The sequence below is a fragment of the Fragaria vesca genome, linkage group LG1 (assembly GCF_000184155.1).
Source record: "Fragaria vesca subsp. vesca linkage group LG1, FraVesHawaii_1.0, whole genome shotgun sequence".
Classification (NCBI taxonomy): Eukaryota; Viridiplantae; Streptophyta; class Magnoliopsida; order Rosales; family Rosaceae; genus Fragaria; species Fragaria vesca.
In genome coordinates, this window is record NC_020491.1 from 493650 (window position 1) to 521050 (window position 27401).

At 37.7% G+C, this 27401-nt stretch overlaps 4 protein-coding genes across 4 annotated transcripts; all 4 read right to left on the minus strand.

The window, feature by feature from the left end:
- Nucleotides 1–1817: 1817 nt before the first annotated feature.
- On the minus strand, nt 1818–6512 carry LOC101301128 (aldehyde dehydrogenase family 2 member C4-like). Its single transcript, XM_004287043.1, has 9 exons — nt 6335–6512; nt 6024–6166; nt 3874–4257; nt 3518–3607; nt 3226–3399; nt 3000–3137; nt 2700–2837; nt 2543–2604; nt 1818–2446 (listed from the first exon to the last, which is right to left on the minus strand). The coding sequence occupies exons 1-9, from the start codon at nt 6450–6452 to the stop codon at nt 2173–2175; spliced, it is 1521 nt and encodes a 506-aa protein (XP_004287091.1). The 5' UTR covers nt 6453–6512; the 3' UTR covers nt 1818–2172.
- A 4359-nt stretch (nt 6513–10871) lies between these two features.
- LOC101301418 lies at nt 10872–13744 on the minus strand. Its single transcript, XM_004287044.1, has 3 exons — nt 12807–13744; nt 11879–12054; nt 10872–11767 (listed from the first exon to the last, which is right to left on the minus strand). Exons 1-3 carry the CDS (start codon nt 13666–13668, stop codon nt 11093–11095), a joined length of 1713 nt encoding a protein of 570 aa, XP_004287092.1. The 5' UTR covers nt 13669–13744; the 3' UTR covers nt 10872–11092.
- Nucleotides 13745–15792: 2048 nt separating this feature from the next.
- LOC101301711 lies at nt 15793–21732 on the minus strand. The gene is made up of 19 exons (XM_004287045.1): nt 21650–21732; nt 20877–20931; nt 20611–20791; nt 20315–20517; nt 20066–20191; nt 19899–19972; nt 19752–19821; nt 19590–19642; nt 19395–19466; nt 19216–19310; nt 19022–19085; nt 18629–18758; nt 18310–18528; nt 18090–18220; nt 17449–17623; nt 17264–17354; nt 16932–17089; nt 16658–16846; nt 15793–16223 (listed from the first exon to the last, which is right to left on the minus strand). The coding sequence occupies exons 3-19, from the start codon at nt 20711–20713 to the stop codon at nt 16164–16166; spliced, it is 2013 nt and encodes a 670-aa protein (XP_004287093.1). The 5' UTR covers nt 20714–20791; nt 20877–20931; nt 21650–21732; the 3' UTR covers nt 15793–16163.
- A 1853-nt stretch (nt 21733–23585) lies between these two features.
- On the minus strand, nt 23586–24096 carry LOC101301998 (arabinogalactan peptide 16-like). The gene is made up of 2 exons (XM_004287046.1): nt 23925–24096; nt 23586–23817 (listed from the first exon to the last, which is right to left on the minus strand). Exons 1-2 carry the CDS (start codon nt 24034–24036, stop codon nt 23744–23746), a joined length of 186 nt encoding a protein of 61 aa, XP_004287094.1. The 5' UTR covers nt 24037–24096; the 3' UTR covers nt 23586–23743.
- Between the last annotated feature and the right edge of the window lie 3305 nt (nt 24097–27401).

Below are 27401 nucleotides of genomic sequence, written 5' to 3' on the forward strand. Positions count from 1 at the left end.
CTCTCTCTCTCTCTCTCACTCGAGCTTGTGTTTGACAATTTGTTTCGTCTAGAATGAAGCACATTGTGCAGTATTTATATAGTGAAAATAGGAGGAGGGCGAAACCTAACGTAATCGTTAGGACGTGGGGTCAACTATGCCATCTAAAGCAATCTCTGGATTGATGGTCCATGGTATGCTACGTCTCAATATACATCATAAAAATCATCAATGAAATTGGATTTTGTGCTAATTTTTTTTTTCTCGATGCGTTGGATTTTGGATTTTGGTCTGTATTATATATATTTGTTGGGTAATTTAATAAACAACTGTGTAAATTTGTGGAAGAAATAAAAAGAAAAATTTTACCAACTCCTCTTCATGTATTTCCTAGATAGAAATTTACTACTGGAGGCATCCACGGGTGCTGCGGCGATGGCTTTCCTCCGGTGGATTTAAGGGTCGTGTGTTGTGCATTGGCAACAACCAATGAAGTTGGTGGTTTGCAAAAATGCAAATGAGAATGCTCGACTAGGCGTCTAGGCTCGACTTGTCTTTCACAGGAGGAAAGAAGATTATGGAGAATGCATAAATATGGTTGCATTATTATGGTTTCATTAGTCATTACTCGTTACAGACATTGTTCGAAAATGACTACAATTTTTCAACTATTAGTTTGCATTGTCCAAGCCTCACCATACTAGCGTTCTAATCCAAATGGCGTTTAGCCGAAAACTATTATGGTTGTATTATTATGGTTTAATTAATCATTACTCATTACAGACAATGCTCGAAAAATGACTAAATTTGTCAACTATTAGTTTGCATTGTTTAGCCGAAAACTATACAATTACTGAATGAGAACTACGATCATATAAGTGCGTCAAATCACTAAAAGGTAGAAAAGCAAATGTCCCAAGAGATGTAACATGCGGAAATTGGATGTAAGAAATGTAAAACAAGTTTTTTTTTTCTTTCCAAATTAAGGGAAGATAGGTGTATTTTCTCTTTCTTTCACAGAAAATAGACCAGTAACCAATGTTCTTCTATCCAGTTTTGTTATCATGCAAAGAGATCCCCCGTGTTAAAAGCACAACACAAGTTGAAGCAACAACCGCCTTCACCTCTTTTGCATGTGAATGTGATCTCTCCGAGTTCATTTTGGTTCCTCTATAAACCTACAAATGTATTGAAATTTGCACAAGAACAAAATAGAGTTCATTGTCAATCGTCACTTCCTACAGCATTAGAAAACTTGACAGCGTCGTTTTCAATTTGATGCTGCTTTCAACAAGTCAATAGAGAATACAAGAACTACATACAAACATAATTGGAACATGACTCATTGCATACTACATATTAACACTACCAAAATAGACGTTCAATTTTTGGGGTAATCCAAACGAAATGGTCCAGTTTGGCCTGTAGATATATAGGAAACCATGGTTATTTTCTTTTTCTTCGTTTATGTATCACACATATAGAGCTGGTTGGTCCATTGGAGTAGTTTATTTAATTTGCCAACAATTCAATACAGCCGCCGGACCAGAAAGAAGCAAAAGATATTAATATTAATGAAAGCTATAGACATAAAGATGAAGGGCGATGGGGGACGAAAGTTCATGGAGAATATCCTTCCGCCGAGGTTTTAGGTTTGAGTATGAATGGCCAACAAAATTGAACATTCTTGAACATTTGTTCTATATGTGTAGCATTTGCAAAGTTGAAAATATCTCTGGAACATTAGTTCTGTACTTCTATTCGTGTAGCATTTGCTTTTGATTTACCCATTCTTCGTTGTAAGGATTTTGGTTTCACACCGTGTTGTGCTACCCCAATCGCCGGCGCCGATTTCGAGTCGTAGACGACTGAAGCTCATACTGGTAGAAACATTCATCAGGGCTAGAAGTCTCGTGCTCCATATCAACAATTGTTCATACCTTTCTAAGCTTTGATTTGTAATGTGAAAGAGCAGCAGTAACATAGTCTAGAGTCTAGTCTAGACTAAGTAATAGACTAAGTAATACACCGGACAAAAAAGCATTATATGATAACTTGATTAGGGACCGTCCCTAGTTACCAACTGAAGATTAGGGGAACCATGTAGCTATGTCTGCAGAATTATTGTTGATAGGGTGGCGGTTGGTAAGACGGTGGTGTCGCATTTGCATAATCGTATGGCCCTCATAGGATTCAGAGCCAGGGAGAGTTATAAATGGGAGTGACCACAGATTTAGTATGCAGGTACTTATGGAGGCCCTGCATACCAAAGTCTCTTCCAAAGCCACTCATCTTGTATCCTCCATAGGGGCAGTCGCGGTCGAAGGCAAAGTAGCAGTTGATCCATATAATGCCTGCACGGATTGATCTTGACACAGTGTTGATCACATCGATGTTCTTGGATACAATGCCTGCAGCTAGGCCATATTTGGTGTTGTTGGCTCTCTCTATTCCTTCCTCAATGGTCCTGCAAAATTACTCAAATTTATAAGCAATACTTACGCCTTTTAGCATATCAGAAAGACTAGATGGAACAAAAGGAATCAGGCTTAATTATGCTTACTTGAACTTCATTAGCGACATCACAGGTCCGAATATTTCATCCTTGGCTATAAGCATGTCATCCTGAGAAGATTGTTGTAACATCAATGCGTTAAACATAACAGAAACATAATCAACATTCGCTATATCAGATTTGATATTGATGTGTTGACAAATACCTTGACATCAGTGAATACTGTTGGCTCAATGTAATATCCCTTGTTCCCCACAGGCTTTCCCCCTGTTAACAAAGTTGCTCCTTCTCTTTTCCCATGCTCAATGTAAGTCAAGATTTTCTCAAACTGCTTTTTATCGACCTGCAATTCATATATAGGTAAGGTTTTTGTATAACTATAGGAATTCACAAGCTTTAGTCAGGCATATACATCAATCATAAAGCTGTATTTGATTGTTATAAACACTAGAAGACACTAATTAGTCAAGATCATAGACTATCTTGGGATTTTCGCCTGCGTTACCTGGGGTCCTTGACGAACTTTAGGATCAAAAGGATCCCCAACAGTCCATTCTTTTGCCTTCACTTGCAATTTCTTGACGAGTTCATCATAAATCCCTTCTTGAACAAACACACGAGAACTGGCCACACAAATTTCTCCCTGAAATGATGAATAACAAAAGAGTTAGTATTGCTACATATTATGGTTAAGAAAAGTATGAAACGTAGTTATGACTTATGAAGCAGACCTTGTTGTAGAGGATTCCCAAGAGAGCAAGGTCAGCAGCCTTGTCGACATCAGCATCATCAAATATCAAAAGGGGTGACTTGCCCCCTAGTTCAAGTGAAACTGCTTTTAAATTGCTCTTTGCTGCAGCCTGCATCACTTCACGACCTACTTCTGTGGAACCAGTGAAACTGACCTGAAAGATCAAGAAGTTAACAGAAGTATCAATATCACAGTAAGCCATTCAACTATACTGAAGTTTGTAAATTTAGTCACATAAACGACACGAAGGTTGAAGGGAAAGAGCTGGTTACTTTGTCAATGTCCATATGATGAGTGACGGCAGCACCGGCAGTCTTTCCGAATCCAGTTATGACATTGAGCACTCCATCAGGAACACCAGCCTTCATAATAAAGTCACAAACCAATGTCACCACTAAAATTAAGCTGCATTGGCAATATGTTCATACATGCATATACATTTCTTAAACTTTTCTCATGTTATGTTGTTACACAATTTGGATCGACCAAAAACATGATTAATCTGACATAACCGATAATCTAAAATGACAATTTGATAACGTAACATGTGAAACATTTTAAGTAACATATATAACATGTCAGGTGACTTGAGTGTGCAAAGTTCCTTGAGAAGTTTTTTCTAGCTTACCAACTTAGCCAGATGAGCATAATAGAGCGCCGAAAGAGGTGTTTGCTCAGCCGGTTTGACGACCATAGTGCAACCAGCTGCTAAGGTAGGGGCAACCTTAGCAAACAGCAGGCTGCTTGGGAAATTCCAGGGAATAATGTGTCCGACAACACCGATAGGTTCGAGCAATGTATAACCTTGGAGCTCCCGTGACATTTTCAGCACCTCCCCATGAATTTTATCAGCTGCACCAGCATAGTAACGTAGCATGTGTGCTACCTGAGGTATGTCTACAGCTTTGCCGAAACCAAACAACTTCCCAGCATCAATTGTATCCAATTTGGCCAGTTCTTCTGCGTGCTCATCAATCAAGTCTGCAAACTTCAACATAATCCTTCCTCTCTCCTGAACAATATTCAAGCATTTACATCAATTTCAGTCTCTTAAGTCTTAACTATGACTTAATGTATCTGAATAATTAATACTTCAAAGATCATAGTCAAGGATTTGCCAATAGTCCAATTAAGGATGATATTAATTTGATGAAAAATACAATTAATTGTGCCCGGAAAGTTTCCACATTTTCCATAAAACTTTCCTTATTTTCTGAAAAACTTGCAGCTTAAGTTCCATGATTTACGATTAGCTAGCTTTGAATATTTATGTAACGATTGAGACTACAAATATGGTTCAATTTTGAAATACAAGATTGTTACATTAAGAAAAAGAGTCAAATTGTGTATATGTTCACACAATTAGTGGATGCTAACTATAGTTACACAGTTAGTTCTCCAAAAAAAAAAAAAAAAAAAACTATGGTTACACGTACAGTTACACATGTAGGAAATATATTGTTAGTTTGGTACCCGTTACTATAAACTCTTACAATTGAGGTGTTCAATTAAACAACATGTAGTGCTAATCACATGATCACATTATTGTACGACGTTACTATAGACTATCATATTGTACAACTACTTATAATAATTGTGTAATGTTAATCACATGATCCCCTCAAAATCTATATTGCCGATCACGTTATATCTCTCTCTAATCGAGTCTCATTAAGTCACTAATATTGATCGTAGTTAGAAAAATATGATACAAATCTTATCCTGCCTTAAACTAAGAATATTTAGTCAGATGGCTCATGAAGCCGGCCACCTCTAATAATATCTGTGCAATCTTAGTTAATTCACTAAGATCTAGTTTGGTTTAAGGAACGTAAAAGAAAGAAAATGAAATCTTTGAATTTTCCTTTTTGAAAAAGGAAAGTGAATATTTGGGGGACTTTCTTTTCTCAATGACTTGATTCCGTGAACCAAATGGCCTAATGGAAATCTCAGGGACCAAATGATAATATCCTCGTACAAAATAGACGAAGAAGCTGGAGCAGTCAGTGGCGGATCCAGGATCCGGAAGTTGTCTAGTCTAGTTAGAAGCACTTTTTTTTTTTTAGGTTTATAACCCACTGAAAACTCATTGAAAGAATTTTTTTCTTAAGAAACACTATGAGAAATGCAAGAACTATATGAGAATTTTTTTTTTGTAATTTCTTATTTGAAGAGAGAAAAGTAAAAAATGGGCAAAAAAGAGTAAGAAAATATTGTAACTGAAGAAGGAAGGAAGAATAATTGTGTTGTTTCTGGTACCAAAGTGAGGAAAACTACTAAAAATACCCAAATCTGCTCTTCAGAGCAGTCGAACCTGCGACAAGGTGGTAATAATTTGGTCAAGTTGCCAACTGAACCAAGGCTTCTCATTGTTTTCATGGGTACTTATTTACTACATATAGGATTTCTGTCTAGGCTTCAGCCCAGACAGCCCTTAACGTAGATCCGCCCAGGAGCAGCCTCGATATATAATTCTATTTACATAAGAGCAGCCTCATTATATAATTCTATTTAGACAAACTGACAAAGAAAACTATTGGTTTTGACTTCATGGAATTATTAACAATAATATTCCAATAATGCTGTCTTGATGAAGACGTTGGTATTCGTCCAAAAAAACAAAAAAAAAACAAAAAAATGAAGACGTTGGTAGAAAACAAAAGATGCCGATCGAACAAAGACAGATAAGGAAACTGGGGATTGAAAGGAACTATATAGCTTAGCTATGGAGGCGGTAAAAGCAAAGAAAAAGAGAGTAGCCGGATTAATAATACGTACAGCGCCGGGCATACGAGGCCAAGGGCCATGGTCGAAGGCGGCGCGTGCAGCTTTCACCGCCACGTCCACGTCTTCCTTATCTCCCTCTGCAATTCTGGTTATCACCTCCCCGGTTCTGGGATCTATCGTCTCAAACGTTTTACCTTAAACAAACAAAAACCAATATCAATATCATGAATGTGTTTAGATATTGTTGCCCCCCTAAAAGAACGCAACGATACAGAGAAGATCAACATATATGATCCTTACGACGAAATGGTACGTAGTAAAAGAGATGTTCATGAGGAGTTAATAATACACAAGCAGTATACCTGAAATGGCGTCGACGAATTCTCCATTGATGAAGAGCTTGGTGAACTTTATGGTTGGCATCATCTTCACGAAGGAGGACTCGCAGGGTGCAGAGCTGCCATTACTATCACCACCCATATCTTCTGCGCTTCTCTCTGTGTTTCTTGCTTCTCTCTCTCTCACTCGATCGAGCTTGTGTTTGTTAATTTGTTTCGTCTAGAATGAAGCAGATTTTGCAGTATTTATATAGTGAAAATAGGAGGAGGGCGAAGCCCAACGTATTCGTTAGGACGTGGGGTCAACTATGATACATATAAGGTATGCCATCTAGAGAGCAATCTCTGAATTGATGGTCCATGGTATGCTACGTCTCAATATATCATAAAATCATCATAAAATTGGATTTTGTGCTAATTTTTTTTCTCTCGATGTGTTGGATTTTGTATTTTGGTCTGTATTATATATATATATATACACACACACAGCTTCTCAGCTGCGGACGTCCGCATTTATTCTTACGGTGCGGATTTCCACTTTACATTCATTTTTCAATCGAATTTTCGCATCTCCACCGTCTAGTATTTAGATACTAATATATAGATCATCTCTGTAAAATTTCAGCCAATTTGGTTATCATTAAGGCACTCAAAACTGCCTTTTTATGTTATAAACATGAACGGTTCAAGTTCGACAGAATTATGTTCATCAATTGGTTTAATCGAGTTTGAGTGTCTTAATGATAACTAAATTGGCTGAAATTTTGAAGAGATGATCTATACATTAGTATCTAAAGACTAGACGATGGAGATGTGAAAATTCGATTGAAAAGTGAGTGTAAAATGGAAATCTGCACCGTAAGAATAAATGCGGACATCCGCACCTGAGAAAATCTGTATATATATATATATATATTTGTTGGGTAATATAATAAACAACTGTGTAAATTTGTGAGAAGAAATTAAAAGAAAAATTCTACCAACTCCTCTTCTTCATTTCCTAGATAGAAATTTACTACTGGAGGCATCCACAGGTGCTGCGGCGATGGCATTCCTCCAGCGGATTTAGGGGTTGTGTGTTGTGCATTGGCAACAACCAATGAAGTTGGTGGTTTGTAAAAATGCAAATGGGAATGCTCGACTAGGCGTCTAGGCTCGACTTGTCTTTCACAGGAGGAAAGAAGATTAATGGAGAATCCATAAATACGGTTGCATTATTATGGTTTCATTAGTGTTCTAATCCATATGGCGTTTAGCCGAAAACTATACAATTATTGAATGACAACTACGATGTAAGTGCATCAAATCACTAAAAGGTAGAAAAACGAATGTTCTAACTTCTAAGAGATGTAACATGCGGAAATTTGATGTAAGAAATGTAAAAAGAAGTTTTTTTTTCTTTCCAAATTAAGGGAAGGTGGGTATATCCAATGTTCTTCTATCCAATTTTGTTATCATGCAAAGAGATCCCCCGTGTTAAAACCACAACACAAGTTGAAGCAAGAACCACCTTCACCTCTTTTGCATGTGAATGTGATCTCTCCGATCGAGTTCATTTTGGTTCCTCTATAAACCTACAAATGCATTGAAATTTGCACAAGAACATGATGTAGGATGAGAATTGGCCAAATTTAGACAGAAAAAATAAAAGTCAAGAAGCGGTAAATAATAAAAAAGAATGATCTAAAGATCGGTAATTCTCGTGTCAAGAGGTTGCTAGCCGCTGGAATATTCAAGAAGATGTTGTTTTGGATTTTCCGGGTTGCTCATGCGAAATCTGAATTTCAGAAGCAAATCTGATCTAGAGTAACTTTTGACCAAAATGTCTGTTTAAAACGCATAATACCTTCCGGAATAGGAACGACGAGATCTACAAGACTCACTTTAATGAGCCATGTCAGATTAAGGCCAAAAGATATCGTTTTATTAATCCGATTGGGCATTTAATATTATTTTAGGTTTTTTAGTTTATTTTGGGTTTTGTTCTCTTTTAACCTAATGAACTTTTAAGCTTGGTTGTTAGTTGCCCTAGGGTTTGTTTGCTCTATATAAGGACATTTTATCAGTTGTAGTCATAAGCTTTTGATTAATAAAAACCCTTAAGATTTTTTCAACTCTTCTGGTGGATTCTAGGAACTTTCTCGTGGATTCGAGAAAATAGACTTGTGAATTCAAGTCGCCATTGGTGGATTTAAACGATTATATTTCTGCTGCATCAATTGGTATTAGAGCAGGTCTATTCTTGTGGTTATCAATCTGTATTCATGGGTGATGAAGCTCATATTGCCTGAGCAGAGTTCAATGCTCAGAATGAATGTCTCAGTGCTCAGAATGAACGTTTGAATACACAAATGGAAGAAATTCATCAGTTGTTGCTTGGCCTTAACAACAACAACAACCATCGAAATTGTGAAAGGCAGAATCATGTTGTTAATCATGATTTCAAAACCATGGTGAGTATTTCTTATTTTTCTAGTCACATGCATGTGGAAAACCTTCTAGATTGGCTGGTTGAGGTTGATAAATTCATTGAGATCATGAAGGTTCCAGATCACAAGCAGGTCAAGAAGGTTTCTTCTCGTCTTAAGAGCATTGTTGCTGATTTGTGGGATGAATTGCAAAGAGCAAGGAAGGTGCAAGGTAAAGAACCTGATAAAATATGGAGAAAGATGAAATGTCTTATTAGAGAAAATTTATGCCTAGAGATTTTTCAATCAGGAGGTACCCTTCTAAGGTGGAAGAGAAGAAGTTAAAGTCCACATAAATTTCTTTTCATGTTGAGAATGATAGTTCAGTTGAAGAAATTTCAGACGATTCTTTAATGGAAGCAGCTCCACAAGAAATTTTTCATGAATTTCCAACAAAAGAAACTCCACTAGAAGTTATCCATGAAGAAGTTAGAGAACAAATTGCACATATTGACATGGTTATTAGCATTGAAGAAAGTCAAGAAACCTTGCCGCCTCAAATTAATCATTCAGAACCAGAACCAAAGGCCATTCAAGAATGCAATTTTGAGAGTCAAGAAGAATCTTCTCAAGTTGCATATGACAAACTCATCTATAGCGTTGGATTCATGATTGTGTCATCAGTTTATGCAGAAGACCATTCCAATAAGTCACAGGTTCATCTGTCTAATTTATTATTGGGTTTTTCGTCTACATATTTTTATTTTTCATTCAAGATAAACTCGAGGTTGAGTTCTTTCGTAGTGGAGGAGACTGATGTAGGACGAGAATTGACCAAATTCATACAGAAAAAAATAAAAGTCAGGAAGCAGCGAATAATAAAAAAGAATGATATGAAAATCGGTAATTCTCGTGTCAAGAGGTTGCTAGCCGCTGGAATATTCAAGAGGATGTTGTTTTGGACTTTCCGGGTTGCTTGTGTGAAATATGAATTTCAGAAGCAAATCTGATCTAGAGTAACTTTTGACCAGAATGTCCGTTTAGAATGCATAATATCTTTCCGAATTGGGAACGACGAGATTTACAAGACTCACTTAAGTGAGCCCTGTTAGATTAAGGCCAAAAGATATCGTTTTCTTAATCCGATTCGGCATTTAGTATTATTTTAGGTTTTTTAGTTTATTTTGGATTTTGTTCTCTTTTAACCTAATGAACTTTTAAGCTTGGTTGTTAGTTGCCCTAGGGTTCGTTTGCTCCTATATAAGGACATTTTATCAGTTGTAGTCGTAAGCTTTTGATTAATAAAAACCCTTGAAATTTGCTCAACTCTTCTGGTGGATTCTAGGAACTTTCTCGTGGATTTGAGAAAATAGACTTGTGGATTCAAGTCGTCGTTGGTGGATTCTAACGATTATATTTCCGCTGCATCACAACAAAATAGAGTTCATGTCAATCGTCAATCAGAACAAAATAGAGTCATGTCAATCGTCAATTCCTACAGCATTAGAAAACTAGCTAGGGTGCTCTATTCTTCATTTGACAGCGTCGTTTTCAATTTGTTGGTGCTTTCAACAAGTCAATAGAGAATACAAGAACTACAAACAAACATAATTGGAACATGACTCGTTGCATACTACATATTAACACTACCAAAATAGACGTTCAATTTTTGGGGTAATCCAAACGAAATGGTCCAGTTTGGCCTGTAGATATATAGGAAACCATGGTTATTTTCTTTTTCTTCGTTTATGTATCACACATATAGAGCTGGTTGGTCCATTGGACTAGTTTATTTAATTTGCCAACAATTCGATAGAGCAGCCACCGAACCAGAAAGAAGCAAAAGAAATTAATATCAATGAAAACTAAGAGACAAAAGATTAAGGGCGATGGTGGACGAAAGTTCATGGAGAATATCCTCCCACCCAGGTTTGAGTTTGAACGGCCAACAAAATTGAACATTCTTGAACATTTGTTCTATACGTGTAGCATTTGCATTTGATGTACCGTTCTTCGTTGTAAAGATATAATGAACCAAATACACGAGACCCCCTGAGCCTCTGAAAGCTTGGTTTCAATGTTGTGCTACCCACTCGCCGGCGCCGATTTCAAGTCGTATATGACTGAAACTCATACTGGGAGGAAAATTCATTACAGACGACTCGTTGGTCTATATCAAATGAATATAATGATCAAGGAGCATAATTGTTCTTACCTTTCTAACCTTTGGATTTGTAAGGTGAAAATAAAAGTGAAAAGAGCAGCAGCAACAGAGTCTACAGTCCAGACTAGGTAATTCACCGGACAAAAAAGCATTATATGACAAGGGACCCTAGTTACCAACCATGTAGCTATGTCTGGATTGTCTGCAAAATTATTGTTGATAGGGTGGCGGTTGGTAAGACGGTGGTGTCGCATTTGCATAATCGTATGGCCCTCCATAACTGGTCTGGCCGCCATATGAACCCCCACTTCGGAATACAGAACTAGCAGCCATGCTGCTGTCGCCAGATAGGGAATATATGTGTTGTTGTGGAAGAGCAACAGGGCTTTGAGCACGGGCTACTCCATATGAGGTTCCGTAAGAGACTGATGTTGCACCGTCATACACGGTTGGGCTTGGGTAATTGTACGGCCCAGGATATCTTGTTACTGGGCTGTGCTGTGGAGGAGGATTTACGGTTGGGCTTGGGTAATTGTACGGTCCAGGATATCTTGTTACTGGGCTGTGCTGTGGAGGAGGATTTGGGATTCTCCGGTTAAAAGATGATGGGTGTGCATTGGAATACTTGGCAGCTTTTGCTGGGCGGGAAGATGATGATCCAACTCCTCCACGGCCGCCACCGCCGCCTCCACTACCATACGAACGCTTGTTATTAGACTTACTGGAAGCTGCAGCTGAATTCTTCTTTCTATCTGCTTTGGCTCTCTCTAAAGCAGTGACTCGCTTCCTTAGGGAGTCGAGTGTAAATTCTGATTCAAGTTTGTGGTCCTCTACACATTTGATAACTGCTCTGATGGAATTCAACTCCAAAGTGCTCGACTCCTCCTGTAAGATGGACCTCCATTAGGAAATCTCAAAATGAGTCTAAGAAAACATCAATTGAAGAGCAAATTCATCTGATTAGATAACATAGATATAGGATGGAGTTACACTTACAGATGCAGCCACACTATTGTTGCCATTCTTCATTATGGTTGAAGCATTCTTCTTGGAGTTCTTCAAATAGGACTTGAGAAGGGAAATAGGAGGAAACCTCTCGGTCAAACCAGACTCAAAAGCAAAATATATTGCCTCTATCTCCTTTCCATTCTTCACTAACTCATCAATAACATCTGTACAAATCACACAGTATTTCAATCAGAACATACAAAACTTAGATGACAAACGAACAATGAATATGAACACAACAAGACGAGAAAGTTGAAACAATGAATCATCACGCTATGCTTATACCATTCATAAAAAATTGGTGACTGACCAGAATGTAACCGACACAAACATCCTCCTTCTAAGAGTAGAAGGAAGGACACATGCATTTCCTGGCATTTGGATCAGATAAATCTATGATTATGGAGAGACAATACTAAGGTGAACATTTATAACTTAAGAAAAAGTATGCAAACACAGATAAGTTTAAGAAATAGTGATCAAGAAACTTAGCCTAGTCAACCTAATTTACAATAATTCTATCCCACCAAAATGCCTACACAAGGATTAGGCGAGTTGATCAAAGATCAAATGACAGAGTTGCTACACTTTTAAGTCTCTTCCAGATTCAAAACATCTTCAAGATTAGAATTCAGATTATGTCAAGCCACCATGCTCAACATCTAAGCTTTATCTCTACGTATTACGCAACAATGCTTATCAGAGGTAAACTTCTTCACTATAAACAAATGCCTAAGTTGGTTAATAGTAAGCTCTAAAGAAATTAGCATATTCAAAAGTTTATAAATCTACATCAGAACTTCAAATTAGCAAAACCCCTTAACTTACATTATATTCCAACATGCACACATTCAAGAAGCAATAATCCGAAACAAACACATTGCTAAACTTTGATTCTGATCACACACACACATACCTCCAATATCTCCGAATTGTAGTGCCCCGGCAAGCTTAGCCATATCTCTCCTAGCAGCATGTTCCATCACCAACTTCTTATAAAACTCCTCATCATACTTCTCCTTCAACTGAAACCCAATCACCATCTGCACAAACATCACCGCCTCCGCCGCCCCCAATGTCCCTCCACCACTCCTGCTCAGCTCATCCATCTGCCCCTTCCACCTGTCCGCAACGCCCGCCGCTCTCTCCACCACACTCCTAGCAAATGCCGGCCCTTTCGGACGGGAACCGGACCGCGCCTCCGGAAACAGAGCCTGAATCAGCAGCCCGCAGGCCCACCGCTTATCGGTGACCCCAACTTTCTTGGCCTTGGTCTCCAGAAACACCTCCAAAGCATCCAACACCAGCCTCGGCGCGTCCACCGCCTCCGCCATTGCCGGAACAATCTCCGCCCTCAGCGACACCGACTCCTTCCGCTTCGTAACTATAAACCTCAGCAGCCCCTCCGAGTCCATTTTTCTACACAGCGATTTCAGCGTCACGGCGATGTCCAAATTCGCCGGAAATATTCTTCCGAACTCGGCCAAGGCGGCGTATTTCTGCTCCGAGACGCGTGCCGCGGCGGAGGCTTCGCGCTCCGCGAGCGAGGTCTCGCGGACGTCGAGGGACTCTAGGGTTTGGCGGGAACGCGACTCGAGGGATTCGATTTTGGAGTCGAGGGATTTGAATTTCTCGGCGAGCGATTTCTGGAGGGCGGTGAAGTGATCGGAGATGGTGGCGTAGAGCTTCGTGGAGGTGGAGAGGATCGCCTTCTGCGCCTCTAGGTCGTCGAAGAATTTCTGGACTCTGTGCGTCGCGACCACCAGTTCGGTCCCCATTGCTCGTTGATTTCAAAAACGACGGCGTTTTGAAGTCGCGAAATTAAAGGAAACCCTAATCCGGAGGAAGAAGAAGAAGATCAGTCTCCGAGTGAGTGTGTAGATATTTCCCAGCTCTCAGATTCTTTCCTTTCAGTTACGTTCGGTTTAAACGCTGTCGTTTTCGATTTTATATTTAATTGCTGAAATTTAATAAAAGTTATATGGGCGGTGTCACTAATTACTTTACCGCCTATGTAACTTACTACAAACGTAGTGTTCGCCTGATCAGTTGTCGAATATTATTAGCTAAGATGATATCATCTAACTCGGAGACGATATCATTTAACCTAGAGCATCAATACATCAGCTTCCTTATAAAATTTTCGATGAATATATAAACAAGATGAAAGAAAATAGATATGATACTTCTTCCATATAAAAATTACAACTTGAAACTGTGGTCTTGTTCTATTTTATAAAGGTGATTGCGCATTACCTTGCGTATGTTAAGCATCTGCAAATAATATAATGATGCTAGTCCCAAATTCAAGATCAAAGACCAAAGGGAGTTGCATATCAGATCAAGAAGCCTCGAAAGGAATCTATTTTCAGTGCATTCTGATCCTTGACACCAGCTAGATTGTCAAACATGTCATTCTAAGGCTTTATGACACAAAGGATGAGATGCTACATCTCCATCTGTTAGTTGCTGTTAAGTTTCTGATGTCTTCGGAGTTGCGAATAATTGAGGGAAATGTCAACTATGATATGAATCAGAACAGCATTCTTTATCGAATAGTCAACGAATTGTCGATTCATCTACCTCAGTTGAATGTGTATTGCATAGTACATGAGGATTCATGCACAATGCCAAAACTGACAAACTGCCAGTGAAGCATCTGAGACTTCGTCCTGCGATTTCTGCAGGATTAATTCCTTATGGCACACTAGTTAACAGCAAGGTTTCCTGAGCTTAGGCATAAGAATTCTCTACTTGTAAGCAATCCTTGATGAGTTATGTAGATGTTCACAATTCACAAAACTACACTCGTCTACTTGTTGAACCATGACAAAGCTTATAAGAACAGAAATAACAAGGCTCTAAACAAGTTTTTGAGGGAAAACTTGAGAGTTCTGTCAAAAGATAAGCAACTTGATGCAAACGAAATTGACTACAAATCACGGAAGCAAGAAAAATCGTAAGACAAAGAATGGTTGTAACAAATATCTACACATTGATTCGTAGCTATGAGCTAAATTAATACAAGTTCATTCCTCCCAAGCAAGCAACTCTCCCTTTTGAAAGATGTTAGAAGGAACTGCAAAACGCATAGAGAAAGAGCGCGACGAGAGGTCATCAGCATCATGTTGGTCCCAAGAACATCCTTGATCAAAATTCTGAGAGTAAGAGAAAGGATCATACTGGAGCTTCACGGAGCGAGTGCTGGATGGGGAATCAAAAATCTTCTTCTTCTCTTTCTTCAACTTCATCCACAATGTGCTCCACCGTGACCTGTTTGATCTAGCTGAATGCGAGCTCACATGAGGGTCAGTCTCATGGTACTGCCGCCCCAACCGGATAGTTCTGCTGCTTGTGCTGCACCAGTGTTTTCTATCCATTGCAGCACAACACCAAATTGTAATCTACTTGCAAGTGCTTCAGACGGATAGATATAGCACGAAGTAGGTTCCTGTATTAAAAGTATAAAAAGCAGCAGTTGGCCGTCTCTTTTAGACCAAACTTGTCTAACTTGAGGAGCTAATAGAAAAGCTCAGTTTTCAGTTGACTAAGCTCGAAATATTCTCCAACTGGAGGTTGCTACGCTAAACTTCATCCAGAAACTGACTCATGTGTCTATATAGGATTATTTGCCGGATTATATGGATCTTCTCCACAATGGAGAAAACCTTTCTTCCTTTTAGCCTGCAAAATTTGAGGTGACATACAATATCATAACTGACATAACATATGATACAAAGATGCCAGTAATAAGAAGACATATTTCATTAGCTGAACAATGGATGGTTCAATCACCTTTTCATAACACCTTTAATCGTAGGATAATATTACAATAAACAATGGTACAATCCGTTTGAATTACAAAGAACACATCAATTTAGGGTACACTCTCTTCTGTACCCAAGCATGGTTGAAAACGTGAACTCTCTCCAAGAGATTATGTTATTCTTCAATTGGAGAATGCATCCCTCTATAACCATTATAAGATAGGAAGAGGGCAGGCTCCTCCGTTTTTGAACAACATCTATTATCAGCACGAATACTGGTACATTTTAGCTCCTCTGTTTATATGTTCTTACAGAAACCATCTATACACGAAAGCAACTGCCTTCTCTTGACATGTCACAGACTTTGCTGTATCGTCTTAAGGCCGGAAAAAGGGTGTAGTCAACAATCCACCGAACTGAATTTGTTAGGATTTTGTTGCGTAACCAAACATATAATCCCCCTGCATTTAACATCGCTTTGCAGTTTTCTAATGGTTTGGTGAGCCTCAAGATACTGTTCTCCCAAAGCAGATGGATGCAATATATAGATTCTTCAACCATTTTTCCTGCCAAGGCCAAATGAGAGAATATATATATGTAAAATATTTCTGCACCATGAATTCTGCAAATATCGGCTTTACCAAACGTATACATGTGTGCATAAGACCGATGACTTCTACAATTACTTTCCGACTGAAATGCAATTAGTTTACCAAAATAATTTTAAAGCTAATGTGCATCAAGTTTGTGTGTGTGTGTGTGTGTGTGTGTGTGTGTGTTCTTCTCCAAGTCTCCTCTCATTTCCAATAAACTCATTTCCTTTAGAGATGAGAATATTGTTATGCATTGATAATGATAATTTTATATCTGAACCAACTCCCATTGGCGCAACTGGGTTCCACGTTGCCAAAGAAGGATCTTCTAAATGAAGATTTGGACATTTCAACTTATCACTCCCATTTCAAAACTCTACAGAGGTTAAAGCAGAGATGACACTTACCTTAACATGCGTAGTTGGAAAAACAGATGTCCGGAGAGTTTCCTGCGCCACATCTTGTGATTTCTTCTTGGGTGAACTAAGTATGAATGCAGCTTGGTCCTCTGTTGCAGCTGTTGAGGTAATACGATATCCATTCTCCCATCTTCTATGGATGCCTTCGCTCGGATATAGGAAATCAATCTCAACAACCTACCAATACAGCACATGAAACAATTATTTTCTGCAGTGTTCAAATCAAACAGAACGTAACAAAAGGGGGTCCAAGACGATATACCTGATTAGAATAACCTGCATTTCTGGACATAACAATGCCCCATCTGCTACCTGCGGTAGTCATGGAGGTAACAGAGAAACCTTCCTTCCATTTCTTATTAATCCATTTGAAAGGGAATACATCACTGACTTTGTATGACTGCTGAGTATATGGTACGCCTTCAATGGATGACAAATAGAAGATCAACAATTAGAACGAGTAGCCCAATTAACAGAAAACATACTCGACAGATTCCTACTAAGAACACAATTCACTATCATCATGGACTGACTAGATTCCAGAAGCGAAACTGAAATAGACAACAGGAAGCTCTGTTAATAAGTTTGACATACCTTGGGACATTACCACCAGGGCACTGCCGTTGCCTGCGCCAGCAAGTGAAGTGATATAGTAGTTCTTGTCCCACTGATCCATTATCCACTCCTGGAAAATAATCAGAAACAATTAACTTGCTGGAACACTTAATAATTAAATGTCAAGTGAAAGCTTATGAGCGGGTATTTTCAAGAGAAGCTACCTTGTGCAAGAAAACAGGTGATAGTTCATAAACTTGGGATGTGAAACCAGTCCCCGCATCCATGACTATAGCCCACATATTGGCAGATGAAGCAACACAGCTAATATACAAACCATCTTCTTTTCCTTTGTCAATGTGCTGCTCCACTCTCACGTCCATAACATTGTAGTGATACCTGCAGACATTTATTCATGTAACTTCTTGACACAGGACAGGAATGTATAACCAACAATACAGTGAAAACATAAACAATAAACTCAGGTAAATCAGATTCATACTCCATTTAAGAGTAAACTAACGTCTCCCGATAAGGTGATACACAATACTTTTCTTATTCAGGACTGAAACTTTGTGCTATATGCTAAATTAGGACTACTTCCTACAAGTAATATTCAGAATTTTAATCACATAAGTTTGTACCGAAAAGTATTACATAATCACAATTTTCCTTATTACAGCTTGACAAATAAAAAGATGGATACGCTATGCTTTTAAACCATGACTCTAAATCCTGTGATCTAAAGCAACTTCTATACACACCATATCAGAAAATAAAATAGCTAAGAAAACCAGGAAATTGGGTGAATGAGTGATTGGTAACCTGAAAAAGGGATTATGCTCCCTGGTATTACATCACCTACCTTTGCTTCATTGACGGTCTGGTATTATAGACTGAGATCCACTGATTAGCTGGGCAACCTAGTCTAACCTTTTTCCTGGGTTGCTCACTATCCTCCGATTCAAGAAACAACCTTCCCCTTTTTTGGCCAACCTACATTACAAAAGCATTCCGTAAACAAATGCAGCAACCACAACTTCCAAAGAAATATATATCAAAAAGTTTGAGCATGAGTAAACCACCTTTGTAGCTCCATCAGTTCTTATAGGTCGAAGGGCGGCATTCACATTTATGTTCTTATCAAACAGGGAAATAAGTTTTAAGTAATTTGGTTCTTCATCGAATTTCATATTGGTCACCAACTCAAGAAACTGTTGAAAAGGAGGCGGACATGAGACACATAGCATCTCAGGAGAAGTTGCCATCTTCTTCTTGCAAACAAGAAATCCTTTGTTTTCCCCCTACAGCCCAAGATCCATGTCAAGTGCTTATAAAATAAGGAAGAAAAAATAGAACTGTTTAATTGACTAGGAATACAGTGGGACGCCCAAATAAACTTACATTGTAACCTTGCCAGGGAAGTTTGCCTCTAAGGAGAAATATAAGGGTATAAGCTAATGACTCAAGGTCATCCCTTCGGCTCCCTGTCCTGCCTAGATGAGCATGTACACTTGCATAACGAACAGTTCCCCTATCAAAAGATCAGATACATCAGGATACTTCAAATCATGAGGACAAAATTGGGTCTAAAGATCGTATTATAATTGTCCTCATATTGAAATGGTTATTAGTACAAGGATGATATGCACATTTGATATATACTTTCTGAGATGGATTGTTAGACTGCATATCATTTGTTTCTCACAATACTTGAGGGCCAAAGTAACTTTTCTCTCCCTCTCCCCCTCTAACCATCTTGATCATCCAATGTGTAATATTGAAGGTTGTAAGTACCTGAAAACATCAGGTTTTTGATCATAATCGACATGACGTCCAGATGTTTCCTTCCATTTTGAAGCTGTCAAAAAGCATATTAAACCAGTCACAAGTCTGTCCAACATTTCTATGGAATGAAATACATAAGCACATTCAATTATAGTTTGATCTTTTATCCTTGTTACTAAATTTATTAAACAGAGAACTCATACCCAAACCAAGATCAACAAGATATAACTTCTTATCATTGACTGTTCCAGGTTGACCAAGCAAAAAGTTTTCTGGCTTCACGTCTCCATGCACAAAACTACAGTGCAAATTACTTATCATGAGCCACATTAATGTAGAACAAAAATTAATAACAAAGCAGAAAGTAAATAGTTGAAAATACCCTTTGATATGAAGCTGCTCTAATATTGAGATTGCCTCCACTGCTATACAAGCAACCATCTCTTCAGACAGCCTTAGTACCGGCAAACACAAGAGGAGATAACAATGATATAACTAATGCATAAACTTGGAATGTAAATTACTTTTAAGTATCGACTCTGAAACTCAGAACACAGAAATAACAGAAGCTACTTACAACTGATTCCGGTTCCAAACATCCCATAAACTGGGGCCTAGCATATCCATGACCTATTGCAACATTTAAGAGTTATTGTTCATGAAAAGAAATATATGACACTATTTTCAACATATGAAACACATGCCTCAGAAGGTGAGTGCCGATAGAAAAGTAACTCACCAGGATATAGTAATCTCCCTGCTGACCTTTGTAATGAACGTGGGGAACTCCGTAACATCCATTAAGAGAGCTTCAGGGTCATGAAAGACTGATTAGGAAACAAAGATTAGAGTGTTTTACCAAATAAAAGGATGAAACATTTCTTACCTGTATACTTGCCACTCATAAGGAGGACCATGACTGCACCCCTTACTGTTTCGACCCTCAAGCTTTAAAGCAACCTACAACCGAATACAGATATACCGTTAGTGCCAGAATCAAATTAATCTGAGATTTTAACGAGATAAAACAGAGATGCAGTACAAATGTGAGACCTCAAATGCCTCAGGCCCAGAGCTCCCATATCCTCCAGTCACCCTTCTTCCTACATAAACTTGTCCAAAACCCCCTTTCCCCAGCTTTCTATCTAGCTTGTACAAGGGGGAGTTTCCAATCTGTACCTGGAGATGAAAATATTGAATCATGTTTAGTAACCAGTTTTGGTTATTTAGTAACCAGTTTTGGTTATACTACGGGATAGATCCAAGCAGAGAGGTGCCAAGCAGAGAGTTGACAAAAATTACTCTTTCGGGAAGTGGACTACTGCTCCCTTCATCCTCAATAGCAGTCAATTTTTGTGCACCTTTCTGATCTATCAATTCATCAGGAACAGCCACCAAATCTCTTTTTGGCAAATCCAAACCTGCATGCCCTTGGCCACCAACTCCAGCACCAAACAGCTTGGGATTTTTACCTTGATTCATGGCTCTAGACCCTCTTCCCCTACCTCTACCAGTCAACCCTGCATTGGGACACAGAATCATTGAGGTAAATGCATTATTCATAGGTTACTATAAGAATACAATGACGGAGCTATTACCTTTTCCTGGACCAGCCCGTGCAGCTGGAACTACAACCGCAGGAGTATCCTGGACATTATTGATCCTCTTTGACCGGCGAACTCCACTTCTTAAATCTGGCATTCTATTTCATGCAAATAATCTCTACCTTTCTTCTCCAATCCCAAACACTGTTGAAAAATTATAGGCTAGGACTCCAACCTGAGAAGTTGACAAAACAAAAAAGTTAACTTCTGATCAGTATTCAGTCTGTTCTTAACTTCAGATGCTCAGCCCAAAAGTTTACTTGAGCATCCATATGTAAGAGATAATGTCCTCACTGGAACATAAAGTCTTGTCATCTGCAGTAAGTGTAAACAGAGTTGATTGCAGATTTCCAAGACAAAAGAACATAGACAGACAAAAGTAACAACCATTTCTAACCTATAAATCAAAACCTTTAAGCATACTCATTTATCATTATCAATGCATAACACCCCCATAGCAGCATTACAATACAGACGACATATTTCAATCGATTCAGGAGTGCTGCATTGCAAGTTGATTCCCACATACACACCATATACATTCAAAACTAAACTCAATCCAACTGTAGCTACCCTAGCATCCATGATCAAATCCCCTTCATTTCCAAAATCCGCAACATTACGATTGTGAGTTGTTGCAAAAACCCGATTACCCATTAGTTCAAAGCTAAATCAAACACTCACAAATCCTCAAATTTCAAACATCCATCCAAACACAACCAACTAAAACTCACCACTGCATACCAACACATAATCATCAGCCCAAAGAACAGATTTTTAACCCAGAATCACCTCAAACACAAACATTAAGCTCATTCAATCCAACTCATCATTCAGATGATCCCAAAAACCATGCAAACCACACCAAAACTGAACCAACAAACAAAAACAATACCCACAAACAGATTCAAACAACCCGATTGAGCAGGACAATCACAGACCCAGAAAAGCCACATAAAAAACAATTTTGATGGTAATGGTTTTGCAGATGATAACAGAAAACAAAGAGATGAGCTTTGCATCAAAAACATACCCGATGATGAAAAAGGCGATGAATTTGAGGACCCAAAAGGATGAAGAATCAAAGAGAGAATGGGGATGGAACTGAATGGGAGGCTGTCAATGAATTTGACGGTGGGTGACTTAGAGAGACAGGTTGGGTCTGAGAATGTGTTTTGTAAGAAGAGAAGAAGAAGAAAGGTGTGTGTATCATCTCGGCAAAATGGAAAGACGGTGTGAGCGAACCTAGTGCGTACGATAACATGAAGGCTGACGTGGGGATTTTTCATTGGTTAGGTAGGGGACTTATGGTGGAGGTATGGTATGGGATCTTGGCTGTTTGAGTTTGGGCCATTTGTTCCATTTGTTTCAGGTGCTAATGACCAAGGTCAACTATGTATGTGTTTGTTTTGTTCTTTTTCCTAATAGTGAAACTTAGACACCAAGAGAACAGGCCTTGACTATAAGTCTATAACCCAAGAAAGAAAAATCAAGCCCACAACTTATATTAGTAATGACACTTCATTTTTGTTTTTTTACTTTAAGTTTCTTTCAAAGTCCCTATGTGTTTTTAGTTTCTTTTTCACTTGTATTAGTTTGTAATTTTATTGTATTCAGATGATCCCATCATGTAACAAATGTACAATTAGGGGGGAAGTACATGAGTGAATGTCAATATGATTGATATTTTGAGTAGGAATCACCATGAATGATTTCCAAAAGCATGTACATTGTATTTTTTTTTTTTTAAATACATTGTATGTACATTGTATGCTTGCGACGATCTTTTGACTCTTAATATATTAGTGGATAGGTCATAGGTTAAATAGGAGTGTAATTTGTATCATTTTAATTTCAACAGGTTTTTACTTAAGATGTGTCATAGAAATACCATTAAGATATTTGAAGAAACTACTGCTTATAGGACAAAACAAATAAACACAAATTCTTGCTCTACAGTTACTACATGCAAGTATCTAATTGAGTGGGTTAAGTATATGCGAGACTATGATATGTCTGATCCCACACATTTAAGACTTGAATATATTGTACTGGTTCCACGGTTATATGATTCTTCAAAGTTAGGCACAAGTAGTGAGAATGAAAATTAGGATGACAACTACAACTATCAATGATATGAAAGACAAGTTTAACATGTTCGAACAAGTTTACTAATTATTGTTATGGTTTTGATTTTTACCCGTGTAAATGCATTACTTTTACGATTTTGTTTTTTGCCTGGCTCTTGGCCTCGTTTGTTTCATGGGAAATAAGCATCAAAAAATGAAAGTTGTTCATTTCCGGTGTTTAGGAAAGCATAAGGAAAAGAAACACTTTATTGATTGATGGGAAAATATGGGGAAAATGGTTCATTCTAAAATCCTAAGGAACCAATTTCCTTTTTTATTTCACTGCATTTATTATTTACAACACAATATTTTATTATATTAAATCTCAACTCTTTAACAACTTTCCAATTGACTTTTCTGGTGTTACCAAGCATCGGAATGGAAAATTCTTGTAAATTTCTCATCCTATGGGAAAGATGAAGGAACCATTTTCCCTTCCGCGAACCAAACGAGACCAAGAGTGAGCAACAGCTGCCTGTAGGAAATGTATGATGTATTGATGTTACATAAATCCCTCAAGCGTTTATGTAATGGGTCCAAGCTTTCCTCTTACACCGGTATTCTAACGGTGACCGAGACATCGATCTATTTATACCGATTCATGTTATGGTGAAACAAATGGAGTATTTTTCAATAAGGAAAATCCGAACCCAAAATTGTTAGATATTGCCAGTTCATCCCAAGACTCGGAACTGTAATAAAAATGTCCAAGTCTCAAGTCTATGCTCACAGCAGGCCCTAAATTATCCCTCATTTTCACACCAACCACCATGTATTTCAATTCCACACGATGATCAAAGAAAGGAGCATAACCTCATAAACACCAAACAATATTGATATATAAACAAGCCGCTGCAATTTCTCCAATTGAATATAAGTAGAAAAATTACATAAAAAAAGTATGAATCAAATTTTATGCTACATATAGTACACAACAAGAACAAGCTCATCAATCAAGTCTCGCTGCTACTGCCTAACCCTAAAACTCAAAGATCCGATCAATGCAACAGGTATGTCATCGCCAAAGCCAGCACCAAAAGGATGTAAGCAATTCCTTGATCTATAGCCGCACCTAAACAAAAATCAAATCAAAACCCATGTTAGCAAATCCACAACACTAAAAAACCCATGTAAGCAAATCCCCAATACTACACAAACTGGATCTGAACAAGAACTCACCATCGCTGGTCGGAGAAGGAGCTGGGGCTTCCTGACCATAGCTGAGGCCGAAGAGGGCCATGAAGATGAACCCAATAATGGGAAGAGCGCAGCAAGATCTGTATGAGTTCATCTTCGAAAAGTGAATTAGAGATGAAGAAGAAGAAGAAGGTGAGGGGGTTTGAGAATTTGGGTTGGAGGGTTGGGAAGGGTAGTTGGTGTTTATATATTATTGGGGCAGTGTGGGGTTTGGGGAACGTGGAGGGCAACAGTGGGCATGTGCTGGTTCGAGGAAGGTGGGTGAGAGTGTGAGAGAGAGAATCTGAGAATAGTTTCAGTTTGGTTTTGGTTTCTTTGTGAACAAAGTACGCGGTCTTGACGCGAGCTTTTTTGACTCCGGGTCGGCGGCTAATGGACTCGGATTCAGATTCGGATTCGGACTCGGACGGCAGTAGATGTATGAGAGTGGCCATGGTTCTTAGCCCGCCATATGAGGCTGGATGGAAGGATGTAGACATTGGACCATAAAATTGTATACATCAACATAAAATAAAATACAATCTAGAGTGACGTGAAAATACAACGTCTTCATGTGTTATCGGTTTATATTATAGTACCATAATTGTCTGTTGATTCAATAATTTATCAGAACGTTCATTTTTCGTCACATTTTAAAAAAAATATGATAATTTTAATAAACACAACATTATGATCGACTAATTTTTTCTTCTTCATGAACCATGGATCATTTTTTTTTTTCGACAGTATAAACCATGGATCGTTAAAAATCAAAATCATGTAAATACTTAAATAGCAAATACTGTGATTCGATGACGATGTGACTTATTCAAAGCAACATGGGTTACATGGGTCATTGAGACCATTAATCTAACACGTTTTTTCAAGATTTTGAAGTGTCTTATTGTTTAAGTGTCCCATTTGTACTCAAAAGAAGACTTTGTCATTTATCCAAATCAAGATCCCTATGCTTGATAAGCGAGTGCGACACGAGGGCTTCCTTAGTTCCATACAACTAAGGCAACACAGGAAGGAGTAGGAAGTCTGGGTGATAAAGAAAGCGCAGGTGTGCAAATGTAGCAACCTGTGCCAGCAAGGGAGAGAAGAATCAGAACCCCGTTGAGTTGTCAAATTAGAAGGTCAAACAGAAGTTGGTGTTGTTAGATTAGTCTTGATTCACATATGGAAGCCAGGAGGATTGAGCTATAATTCAAGTCCAAATTGTATACATTGTAATGGAAAAGTCGGTTGTGGTCGACCTTGATCAGTTGACCGTTACGGTTGGTTTTATATAACGTTGAACGCCACCTTCCACATCAGCCGTAAAATATCACAATAACATTGTAGCCAAACACATACAAAGCGTATGTTACCAACAATTGTGTGATTTTGTTATATTTATATGTTATCTGTTAGCAAATATCAATGTGGGAGGTGTATAGTAGTTGTATCTATGTATGATTTTAGTTTTGCTGATAGGAATGTACACGTCTAAAAGAGTTTCACAATTTATGTAAGATATGGGAGAAAACTATGTAATTAGATAAATTTTACTTTTAAGTTTTCGTTGAAATTTTCCTAAACCTTTTGATAGATGTATCATTCAACCTTCTATGGGATTGATCTCGATTCTTGGAAATGCCAGAGTTCAATCGTTGAACTAAGTTGGTTGCGGATTAAGTTTTAAAAGAAAATTTAAAAAAACTATAATATTTTGTAATGGTGACCACAATTTGTGAGAGAGTGAGAATTCTACAAGTAGCTAGGAAACATAAAAAGTTCACAACTATCTATGAATGTCTATATATAGCCTCTATGGGAATTGATATCACGTTTAATGAAAAAATTGAGCTAAGGATGAAATAATTTTTTTATTGATATGCTTGTGTTAAATTGATGAATGGTAATCTCAAAACTGTTTTAGCATTCTCAATATTAACCCATGATTTTGTTATCTCCAATCCATCAAGGCATCCTGAAATGAAAAAAGGCTTGTCATGTTTGATGAGGTTATGGTCGCAAGTCGTTTGTAAACGTGATCAAAGCCAAACTCTCAAGCATAAGCAACAGCCTCCTTGAGAGACTATCCCCATATATCGTCCGCAATATGCAAAGCATGATCCTTTGCATTGCCGATCTCAAACTTGATTATACGCAAGCACAAAAAAGAGAATTTTCATATACACATAATTTTAAAGAGTGGTTTTAAATAAAACTCACATAATATTCATATCTGATAGACATCTAAAATGTATCAATTATGATAAATATTATGTCATATTTTTTCTAAATTTTACACAATTGACACCATTCAACTATAACATATTAATATAATAAATAAGCTTAATTGATGCTGTCTTAAATACCTTGATTATGAGTTTTTCTTCTAACACTAACATTTTTCAATCAATTCGCAAGAATCATGTAGTTTTCTTTATTTTTATGAAAAAATCTAGATTTAACGAATTCATTCTCTAATCTATACATAAGGTAAAATATAATATGAATAAGATATCTGATCTAAACCCTATACCCTAAACTCTATAGCCTATACCCTAAACCCTATACCCTATACCCTGAACCTATACCCTAACTCTATACCCTAAACCTTATACCTTAACCCTATACCCTAAACCCAATTTTGGGTTTCTTTTATTTAGGTATATTATCATATCATACCCTACTTAATATGTACATTAGAAACGTAAGTAGTAGAGAGTAAAATGTTCTCTCGATTATGATAGGAAATGATATAATAATATACTTAAAAAGAATAAAATTAATCAAAGAACAAGAACGTGTACCTTACAATTAGACATTTTTCGACTATGTAGAGAGACACTAAATGTGAGCTTAGGAATGAAAAGTATCATCCTATTACAAATGACATACTTCTGTATATAGCATATATATACACACACTCAAGTTAGTAATAACAAGTTAAGAAATTAAAGAATGTAATTGATTATGACAAAGTTAAATCCAACTAAATTTTAGCTAGTATTTGAGTTTCAAATTGATGCTAAAATTGATAAATATACCAAATTTAGCTTTTTACTGTCTGAAGAGCAAATTAGAGAAACCGAAAAATAAAAAAAATATTAATTATAGACATTTGCTCTATATGGTATGTTTGCTTATGTGGAGTGAGTGTAAAATAAAAAAAAATATGTATGAGTTTATCTTAAAAGAGGTATAGTATTTTAGGTTTTTATCTAATTTTCTCCAAAATTAATGTCTCCAGTAACTTTAGAAAACCAATGAGCTGATTACAAACTTGCACTGGGAGAGTAAAACAAGAAACTAATATGAAGACTGAAGGATCGAAGAAATGCTAGAGACGATTCCACCATAGCATCAAAATCTCAGCAGCACCAGACTAGCTAGCTAGGAGAAGATATCAGTCTCACCCGAAAGTGTGTACAGAGTCCCAAACTATATAGTTTGGAACTGGACATTTTACCATATTATTTTTCTACT

Excerpts from the sequence above, each read along its gene's own strand:
- LOC101301418 (XM_004287044.1), bottom strand. The coding sequence starts at position 13,668 with ATGGGGACCGAACTGGTGGTCGCGACGCACAGAGTCCAGAAATTCTTC. Across the intron at positions 12,055-12,806 it reads ACAATTCGGAGATATTGGAG|ATGTTATTGATGAGTTAGTG; the intron begins GTATGTGTGTGT and ends TGATTTGTACAG. Across the intron at positions 11,768-11,878 it reads ACAATAGTGTGGCTGCATCT|GAGGAGTCGAGCACTTTGGA; the intron begins GTAAGTGTAACT and ends TCCATCTTACAG.
- LOC101301998 (XM_004287046.1), bottom strand. The coding sequence starts at position 24,036 with ATGAACTCATACAGATCTTGCTGCGCTCTTCCCATTATTGGGTTCATC. Across the intron at positions 23,818-23,924 it reads TCCTTCTCCGACCAGCGATG|GTGCGGCTATAGATCAAGGA; the intron begins GTGAGTTCTTGT and ends ATTTTTGTTTAG.
- LOC101301711 (XM_004287045.1), bottom strand. The coding sequence starts at position 20,713 with ATGCCAGATTTAAGAAGTGGAGTTCGCCGGTCAAAGAGGATCAATAAT. Across the intron at positions 20,192-20,314 it reads GTAGTCCACTTCCCGAAAGA|GTACAGATTGGAAACTCCCC; the intron begins GTAATTTTTGTC and ends TTTCATCTCCAG. Across the intron at positions 18,759-19,021 it reads CAAAAACCTGATGTTTTCAG|GGGAACTGTTCGTTATGCAA; the intron begins GTACTTACAACC and ends ATCTTTTGATAG.
- LOC101301128 (XM_004287043.1), bottom strand. The coding sequence starts at position 6,452 with ATGGGTGGTGATAGTAATGGCAGCTCTGCACCCTGCGAGTCCTCCTTC. Across the intron at positions 3,138-3,225 it reads TGGGAATCCTCTACAACAAG|GGAGAAATTTGTGTGGCCAG; the intron begins GTCTGCTTCATA and ends TCATCATTTCAG. Across the intron at positions 2,838-2,999 it reads AAGTTCGTCAAGGACCCCAG|GTCGATAAAAAGCAGTTTGA; the intron begins GTAACGCAGGCG and ends TATGAATTGCAG.